This window comes from Mytilus galloprovincialis, chromosome 6 (genome assembly GCF_965363235.1).
Source record: "Mytilus galloprovincialis chromosome 6, xbMytGall1.hap1.1, whole genome shotgun sequence".
Classification (NCBI taxonomy): Eukaryota; Metazoa; Mollusca; class Bivalvia; order Mytilida; family Mytilidae; genus Mytilus; species Mytilus galloprovincialis.
Genome location: NC_134843.1, coordinates 68,617,197 through 68,627,358, shown reverse-complemented (window position 1 = coordinate 68,627,358; position 10,162 = coordinate 68,617,197). Strand labels below are relative to the sequence as shown.

Sequence of the window (10,162 nt, the reverse complement as noted above, 5' to 3'; positions counted from 1 at the left end):
TAAATAAATACTTTTTTCTACGACATGGTTTGATTTGATTTGTCGGCATTTTAACGACATTTCCAGCATAATTGACTTCTTCGTGGTGGCCTGTTAATAGAGGAAGCAGGAGTGACACAAGAGAACCTCGATATTCATCAGCATTGCTGGTTATCCTAGTAAATTTGTAATTGGAGTCACGTGGAGGATTCGAACTCACAACTTTTAGTGTTGAGAGGACTGCGGTACAGTAGTTGCACTACTTTTATCTTTAGACCACTCGACCAGCGAGGCCCAATCTTAGTATGTCACAATAATCAGTAGGAAATAAAATTACATTAATAACGAATCGTATCGCATGTAATGGATGCTTCAATTCATTATCTTAGGTCAAAGAGCAAACACTATCATTTTACAAATACAAACAATGAATACTAAGGCCAGATAAATATATTCTTAGGTTTGATATTTGTATAATACCTATATAAACGTTTATATAATATATTTTTATAAACATTTTTTGATAAATTTTATCTTTAAAAAACTTAAATATGAAAGTGTCAACGTTCAACGACATGCATTAGTTAATAAAAAAAAATGTCCAACCATTTAAACCACATTTTGTTTTATATGCCCTTGGAAAAATCTTTGTTATTACATGTTTAACTGAAGATAAAATGCAATGATAAAAATAATAAATTTGTATACGAATTTTCTTAAATTCTTAATCTTTGTTAAACCCACGGTTAAAACTGATCTATAAGGATAGCAATGAGAAATTTTCTACTGTTCTTGACTATTTTTGTGGTTTTTGCATCATATAGAGTATATGTAGTTCTTAACAGACCGTTACCAGACAATATTAAACAACCAAATGTTGTTAGGATATTAGACGAATTAGGGAGGATAGCAAATTATTATGTGAGTATCATAAAAACAAAGTGTTAAAATTGTTAAAAATAAAACAAATTATCAGTTTTTATATTTTGTTTCTTTCTTTCCATAATTCGATATGCAAAATATTATATATAATGTAAGTACGTTCTAAATAAGTAAGAAAGGGAAAGAGTAGATCGTCGTCCAAGACAAATATCGCCAACCAACGGAGGGTTTTACATGTAATTCGATATGTCACCCTCTCAGCTTTTCATCATTTAATCTTATATAATTAATTTTCCTTTCTTTCAAATAATTGAGTTTTTGATTTGACAGTTTACTTTGTTAATGTAGAAAGAGTAAAATAAAACAAACGATGAGCCACGTGTTTGAGAAGATTATTACCCTCGTATTAAATTCAAATAAGGTTTAATTATATCAATATTTTCGACAATTTTGACAGATGTTCGCTATTACATATGTCTTCTCATTCCCTTAACAAACTTAACGAAGCTAGCTAAGTCTGAAGTGACTAATTTGATGCAGGTATGCCTACTACCCTTTCGGGAAGCCTGATATCATTTGTGCGTTGAATATCCATTGGTGGCCTACGGCTGTTATCTGCTCTTTGGTTTGGTTGCCGTTTCTTTGACATATTCCTCATTTTCATTTTCAATTTTATTCAGTTACGAGTATTGCGTTGATCACATGTAAAGAGATTTCCGTTTTGTGCTGTACTGACTATAATGAATGTTGATGCATTGGCAATTAACCCGGCACAAACTTCCATGACTTTTATGTACTCATCAGTATCGTTAGTCATGTTTCACCACACTATATATATATATATATATATATATATATATATATATATATATATATATATATATATATATATATATATATATTATTAATTGTTATTTTTAACATCCCGTGGCAAATGTTTCTGGCATATTCAGGACAAGATCAAATAAAAGAAAAATCCAAAGATAGGTTTTACAGAGTGTATCAAACAGGATCAAGCAATGGAGATTTGTCTGCCAAAATACAAAGAAAAATATAATTGAAGGGGAAGAAATCGAAAGAGATCATATAGACGGACTACGCAAACTTATTGAAATTGTGCGTTAAAATACAAAGAGTGTGGTACTTGCAAGCAGTACGCACGAACTGGATTTGGGAGTCAAAGCACAGGGACTTGTTTCTATCCATGTGAATGTCGACCTTCACATGGATAGAAACAAGTGCATGTGAGCCAAGGTGACAAATGTTATACCTAATTCATCTTTTCGGATCTGCATGACAATTTAAAGTTTGAATGATATACTAGTATACTTATGCTTGAGTTATATGTTGCTATTTCAGTAACACTCAAAGAAGATGTATGTAAAGCAGTATATGACGTATGTCAAGAAGTTTACAATTGCAAAACATATGTTGTGTTTGTTTGTTAAACAGATATAAATGAATATTTCACATTGCTTCCTGATTTTTTGGACTATTACATGCATCAAATTGAAATATAGGCCAAACACCTCTGCCAATCAGAACTATAGGCGTCTTCCGGTACAAAACAAGCAAATGTATATACACTGATCTCGTTGTTTCATTACATTGCAGTTGAAGCTATGCCTAATGCTGAATATAAACCCAGCCTCCCAACCAATCAAATCCATCGTCAACAATGGCTTTGGGTTTGTTATGAATGGTGTTTACAGTCAAAATCCGGACGTTCAGGTAATTGCGACCTCCAAAAGACCACATAGAAGGACATTTCTATAAGTTTATGAAAACATACATGTTTGTTACACAATTATAGAAGTTTGTTGCCCTACAATTTGTTTCGACAGGCCGGTAAAATATAAATGAATATATATATCAGTCAAATATTTAAAAAAAAATAATAACATGAGGTTTTATTGCTCGCCATGATTTCGTTTGCGTCTTCTCTAAGGTTATAGATATACTACAAATGAAATTTTATATTTTGAATACAATATCTTTAGGTAGTATTACAGTTTTAGTGTTGAATACTTTGAAACTAAAATGATTGCAGTTTGTTGACTAAGACAGTTATATTTTTTGGAATCATCTAATTTCGGATTTTAGGATATAATAGAAACCTATTAGGGATACTGCTGATCGAAATCTTTAATGAAACTTTTAAAGGCTGAAATTTTTATATCTGAAATCCGAAGTTAACTTAAAACTTTTTTGAACTAATCACTGTATTGTTTGTATTGAATTTAGCCTTTTTAATTTCAAGTTAAAGTCAAGTCAGAATGTTGAAGATAAATTAAAGCTTGAAAAAGTTAAGATTTCGAGTTTAATTCTCAAAATAACATTTTTTCCTGCCGGAATTTAGATTTTTTAAACCAGTTGTTAGGTGGAAATACATTGTTGTCATGTTCCTGATGTGCTTCCATAGTAAGTCGAGTTGTTCCCTAACTTACAATATCGATCCGTTGAAAGTAAATTTAAGATGACATTATTAATCTAACGCATTTTTTCCGTTTCACAATGTACATTTCTATCAAATAGTTTCATAAATAGTTCAATGCAAAACACAAAGCCGGTTTCAATCTATAACAATTCTTATTTAAAAAAACCCAATTCCAACAATCTGTACAACACACTTACTACATTCATGCTAAACATATCCAAACTGTAGTTCGTTTCCTCCATAGGTTACCAATACCAGAATAGCCAATGTCCCAGTTAAAATAATCCAGCCCACCAAAGTGACAAGATCATTACCGGCTATTATTTATGTTCACGGAGGAGGGTGGACATGGTTTTCTACAGGTATGTATCAATTACCAGAACGCCTCCTCTCACCATCTATTCTGACCACCTTGCATATATAGTGATGGAACTTTCTCAAAGTTCACTGTCATAGAAGAGTTTGATTTAGACAACACGCAGCCAGCCATCGACACTTCATTGTCTAACAACACTAAAAATAAGCGCCACTGCGAATGATTTGTATGCAGACGTGATTTAAATCATGTGTTTGTGTAATCAATGCGAGTGAAATAAGTTATCTCATATCAGTTTTCGATTTTTTTTACAACATCTTAACTATCAAATGATGTTTATATCTTACTTTACGATATGAGCATTTCTTATTGTTGAATGCCTTACGGTGGCATATAGTTTATTACATTCATCCACTTTCTGTTGACTGGTGGATAATTATCCTATTGGCATCATACCACTTATCCTTACTTTTTACTGTTAATTTTTTTTATTTTTTTTGTCTATTATTTAAAATCACTTATTTCATATGTAAACTGATAATAGTCATAAAACACCATATAGTTTTAGCTAGATGCTAAATGCTGTTCTCCAAGTATACACTGCTATTAAAAATATGTTGGCCACACTATTGTTTTAAAATAAGTCTATTGAGGGGATCTTTAACCAACACAAAGGTGGTTTCTTCTTCGGAAAGCAATACCAAGCTTTTTATTTCAAACACAAATTTGATTTGTATTGTACTGTTTGATAATTTTTAAAGTCAGTTTGTTAAATCTATTGAAAAACTGCATTTCTCATTCATCTTTAATTTTGAAACACGTTTGAAATTACATAAAAAATTGTTAGAACGTCTAAGTACAAGCATGAATTGACGGTTCCGTTAAATGAAGAAAAGGTAGAAAGGCTTTTAAGTTTAATGGCCTGACTGTGAAAAAAAATTCTGGGAAACAACCCTAAAGATACCATTTTTTTCTGTAACAGATGCGCATTTCGACCAAACATGTCTCTTCAATGATGTTCGATGCCAAACTGTTTGAAAATCCAATGCTTATCAGTATTATGAAGATCTCCTAAACTAAAAATGACAAAAAGTCGGGTAAGGAATCAGAGCTATGTATGAGAGAGAGATATTTCTCAATTCAAGCTAATTTTCAAAATTTTGTGATTTAAAATCTGTATTTTCATGACAAGTTAACCTATCTCTTCAAAGAATTATAATGCACTTTTTATCCTTCGTCTTTTGATACACAGCTTTCTTAATTGATTAATACTGAATTGATAAATATTCATTTGAATTGAATTTTCCTTTGGATAACATATGCCAGGAGAGGGATACAAGTCTATTTTAAAACAGTCAGTTTGGAAAAATCAGGAACGAATGATAACTTTTGCACGGATATTAATCATTATACAATATGAAACTATATGGTTTCACTATCTTTTATAGCAATAAATAGTTTTCTATAATTATAGACAAAACTTATTCCAAGGTGTAGGTATTCGCATCTCTACATCAAAGCAAACATTTGACCACTAACTCTGTATGTCGGTTAAAAAATAAGAGTATAGGGGAATTTTTACTATAGCGACACAAGCTACCACACCGCAGTCCCGTTGTATTGGGGGAATTTACCAGAGTTTTCTAAATTATCACGAGTTAGTGGTTCAAGGAAATCAATATTTTGTAATTCAAAGGAAATCAAAAACAAATTGAGGAAATAAACACTTTTTATTGCTGTAAACATTTTTTGCTTCTTGTACATGTTTTAGTCCTTGTTCTTGTTATTTGTATGTATTATAGTATGAAACGACGTTGATATCACGCATACATTCAATTTCAGATACATACAGCTCTTACTTAGAAAACTTGTCTAATAGAACAAAGATGATTGTAATAGCAATTGAGTAAGTAAAGATTAGACACTTTCCGGTATAATCAAAGTTAAACTGATACAGATTTAACCTATGAGTGTTAACTAGTATCTATACTGATTATTACTTATTCTATCTTTGGTGGAATATTAATGGTTGGGAAGAATACACTAACACTATTTACTCTGTATTTACTCTTATATGAAGTTTTAAAGTAGATTCGTATGTATTCCAATCAATCCTTATAAATTATTCGTAATCTATTTTCCAATTCCCACCTTTTACTTGTAAATTGGTACATTGGTTTCTTTCTTTCTCCATTCCGTTGGCTTGTTTTGTGGTCTGAGTATATTAACTTCATATTTTCGAAATTGGAAAGTTCTACTTCTACACCATGCGTATTGACCATATTGACTTTTTTAATATCATTAACACACAAATAGATTGACAATATAAATTTGTCTGTAAGTATAAAACGCTTTGTACTGTGTTGCATTTAATTTGTCATTATGATTTAATTTGTAAAACCACGATCATATTTCAATTTATTTTGTACTACGGACATCATAAGAGATCTCATACTACATGTAGCAATAACCATTCAACGTGTATCCTGTTTGAACACACACAAATGGACATGATATTGGTCCCTACATTGTCATCTGTTTGTTAAATTGTTGTCCTTATATTGATTAATACTTGCACATTTGGTTGGTCTTTTTGGATCTTGATATGTAGCTGATCATACTTTGTATTACCGTATATCGTTTATTTTGGTGTCGATTGTAATCGCGGTTTGGTTGAAAAGGCTTCATTTGGTTTGTATTTCACGGATTTGAATAGCTGGATAAAAAAATGCAATGCACGAACATAGCAAAATTGAGACACCTTCTATATAGAGTATTCCTCCATCTTGATACGACAAACGACGGTCCGCAAAATAAATGAAACGCTACACCAAAACACTCGCGAATGAACGGACTAAGACTTGGGGGTTTTGCCCTTATTGCTCAATTGTTAACCTTAATTTCAAATTCATCTATTTTTCTACTTGTGTATGTACAGTTATAAACAGCTGTCAGACTTTATTTCTGTGGATTGATGTATCATATAAATAACGAAGATCTAAGTTAGCATGCATGTTAGACACTTTAAATATTACCCGGTAATATGTGCGATACTATTTTCGGATTGGAAATAAAAGCTTAATATATATGATAAGACATTGTCTTCACGAGAAGTTAATCTCATATTGGAACCGTTCTGTTGACTTTGTTATGTAATGAAGCTTGATTCTGTTATATTTAATACACTTTTGATACAGACCATTGTCATTTGAAAAGTCTCCATTATTTGCCTCTTCCAATTTAGGAGTCTACACTATTCTGGTTGCTGTCTGTTTTATTTGTTTTTCAAAATATGTAATTCTTTTGTAAACAAAAGCCCCACGGTACTGCATGAATTACATAACATAATATTGGAGTTTATTTAATGGTTTGTCATTAAATTTCTAACCAAACTTATCACTAAAAATTGCACTATTGCCGATGTAAAAATAGGTGTTTTGTTACAACATTTTCCTGAGACAAATATTTAGGCAAATCTAAATACCAGCCAATAAAAACTGATCTTTGGAGATTTTTGTGTTTTATATTTAATTAATCATTTGTATTTGTATATCTTCCAACTCATTATCGTTTACCATGCAATATATGTGTTGTTTGTTTAAGGTACAGGAAGGCACCAGAATACCCGTTTCCAGCAGGATATTCTGATTGTATAGATGTCACGTGGCAAGTTTTGGCGGGAAAGAGTGGTGTTAATGTAGATACAAATAAAGTTGTAATTGCTGGCGATGGATCAGGTGGAGGTATTGCAGCTGCAGTAGCGAGACATTTCCCTAATAAAATCATGATTCAGATATTGATAAACCCAGTTTTACAAATGCTAGATTTTCAAACACCGTCATACCAAGACAACGTTGACATTATTTCGGGTATTACGTCCCCGGAAAGAGAGGCATTACATTGGTTACTCTACATTGGACAGCCAATAGCTTTTTCATCCAAAATTACTGAAAATAAACATTTATTTCCATCAACTGTACAATCGCATTTTAATCTAATTGACAGTGCAAAACATCTGCCTACATATTTGAAAATTACTAATAGGACTACAATAATTCCAAGGCAACATGATTTTGTTGTCGCTATGAGACTTCAAACCTACATCACAAACGAGACTTTATCACCCATGATGCACAAGAATCTGCAAGATATCCCGAAAGCCTATGTAATCACGTCCCAATACGATGTTTTACGAGACGAGGCAGTAATGTATACTAATAGGATACATGGAGCTGGAAATAAAGTAAAGCTTAAACACTACAAAAACGCTTTTCATGGATTTTTCCTATATTCACACGAATCAGGAATATTTCATTTAGATGAAGCTAAGGCAGCTTTACAAGAATTGGTGGATTTTTTGCGATATCAAGTATATGGACTTTCAAAACCTTTAAGAGAAGCTTACAGAGTTTGAAATGTTCATAAATAAAGAATAAGCTGTTTACGTGGATATGAGTCAAACTCCACAGCAGAAGCAAGAAAGGGATAATGTATGGAACTTGCATTTGAAAGGAATTCATGTGCTTTTGTTACAATCATGTATAGGGAAAAATACACCAGAAATAAGAATTTTTAAATGTGTTACCTGACCTTTTCCAACAAGTTACAGAAAATCGTATATACATGATATACATATATAATGTAAACAATCAACCGTAAAGACTTTTGAACTCTTTTTTTATTGAAACAAACTTCAATCAGTAAAATCTCATTGGAAGGCAAAATTATCAAAAAACATAATCCCAAGAGGCCTTTAGGAGTCTGAATCGTGGTCTTGACAAAATAAACAATCATGATATTTTTTTTCACTTAATATATATCATTGCAACGATTTTGTTTGTCCAATAATCTGTTAATTGATAAGTTTAGTAATGTAAGTAATTTGTAATATCTTGCCTTGGTGTTATTGTTGGTTGTTTAGAGTTTCTATTGTTTATTATATGCTAGTTATAAAACCAGGTTGAGTCCACCATTAGGTACATCAGAAAATGGCTGTACCAAGTCAGGAATATGACAGTTGTTATCCATTCGTTTGATGTGTCTGAACGTTTGATTTTGCCATTTGATTAGGGTCATTCAGTTTTGCGTTTTCCTCGGAGTTCGGTATTTTTAATTTTTTTAATTTTCTATTACAATTTTCATGATATAAGCTAAGATTGCGAAAGTAAGGAGTCAATTGATGTTAAGCATCAAATGACACACTTATTTTTTAGGATACTGAAGTTTAGATAATTTTGCTGGTTTCAAGGTTTATATATTATAACGTAAGAATTGGTAAAAGAAATCGTCATTTTAGTTCATAAGTACGACGGTTTCAGTCATATTGGTACATTTACTTGTCAGAGCTGATTTTTGTTGATAACCTCTGCTGTTCAGGGTGATAGTACATTTTGACATGTTAACCACAAAATAACAACGAGCACGTAAAATAATTTAGGACAGTACAAAAGAACAGCATAAAAGAACTCCGAACTGCCGTCACACGATTGTATCAACGCCACAAAATTGAAGTTACAGGAAAGTTTAAAGATTAAGTTTATAATTATGTTATTTGATGTATTTTATAACAATAACATACAAATATTAATATAGAATTGTGTGAGAGTTAGATGAATTATTGTATTATCTAACTATATCGGTATTTCTTCTAAATCAAACTGTAAAACAAATAAATCGTGTACCTATAGTTAATTTAAACTAAAATCATATATCTTTACTTTTACATACGAATGAAAAAAAAAAAGAATTACAACAACAAACGATAAGACATTTAACAATATCCGATCAGAATTACAAATACAACATCCCAACTAAATACATGAATGTTGGATGAACAAATACCGTGACACGTCTTATAGCAATCCGAATTCACACTCAACAAAACAGTCATATTCTGGAATAGGTCATGTTCGGTTCTTAAAAGAACAGACGACGTAAATGGTTAACCATAATCTAAGACGTGGTAAAAATGTCCTTAGTTAGTTTAGACATAGACACATTGTAGGATCAACCAATTCGCGATGAGGTCCATAAAATGTACGGAGTGTCATTTTTAATCTTTCTTCCTCGTACTTTTGTTGGAGCAGTTTCTGCGTAAGGAGCACACTCCTGTAAAGGAAGTCCGTATTGTGTGAATATGCATGAGCATAACGTATCAATGCAACTGAGATATGTAAACACCAAACGAAAACTCTAAAGTACTCGGTTGATCGTTTCAGTAGTAATATAATTTTGGTAGAATTTGTATCACATTTTTGCTAATTACATTATGTGTCTATATATAACATTGTCTAAATATTACGCAGAAAAATATAATTGTTTACATATCGATATTTAAAGGAAACAACTGCTATTGACAATGATTATATTAGTTGATGGGTTCATATTTTCATTTTCGTCTGATGAATCTGATGAAATATAAAAAGAATGTAGATCTTGACATTCATATGTTAATAACATTTATTGTATATGATATCAAACTACCAAACCGACATATAGCAAAATGGTGAATTCCTATGACATACAAACAGTTTCTGTGTCTCTAGATT

General features: G+C 31.5%; 1 protein-coding gene across 1 annotated transcript; it reads left to right on the top strand.

The window, feature by feature from the left end:
• The first annotated feature begins 694 nt into the window (after positions 1-694).
• LOC143080174 (neutral cholesterol ester hydrolase 1-like) lies at positions 695-8,522 on the top strand. Its single transcript, XM_076255899.1, has 5 exons — positions 695-900; positions 2,476-2,592; positions 3,543-3,660; positions 5,457-5,520; positions 7,218-8,522. Exons 1-5 carry the CDS (start codon positions 751-753, stop codon positions 8,026-8,028), a joined length of 1,260 nt encoding a protein of 419 aa, XP_076112014.1. The 5' UTR covers positions 695-750; the 3' UTR covers positions 8,029-8,522.
• Positions 8,523-10,162: the final 1,640 nt, after the last annotated feature.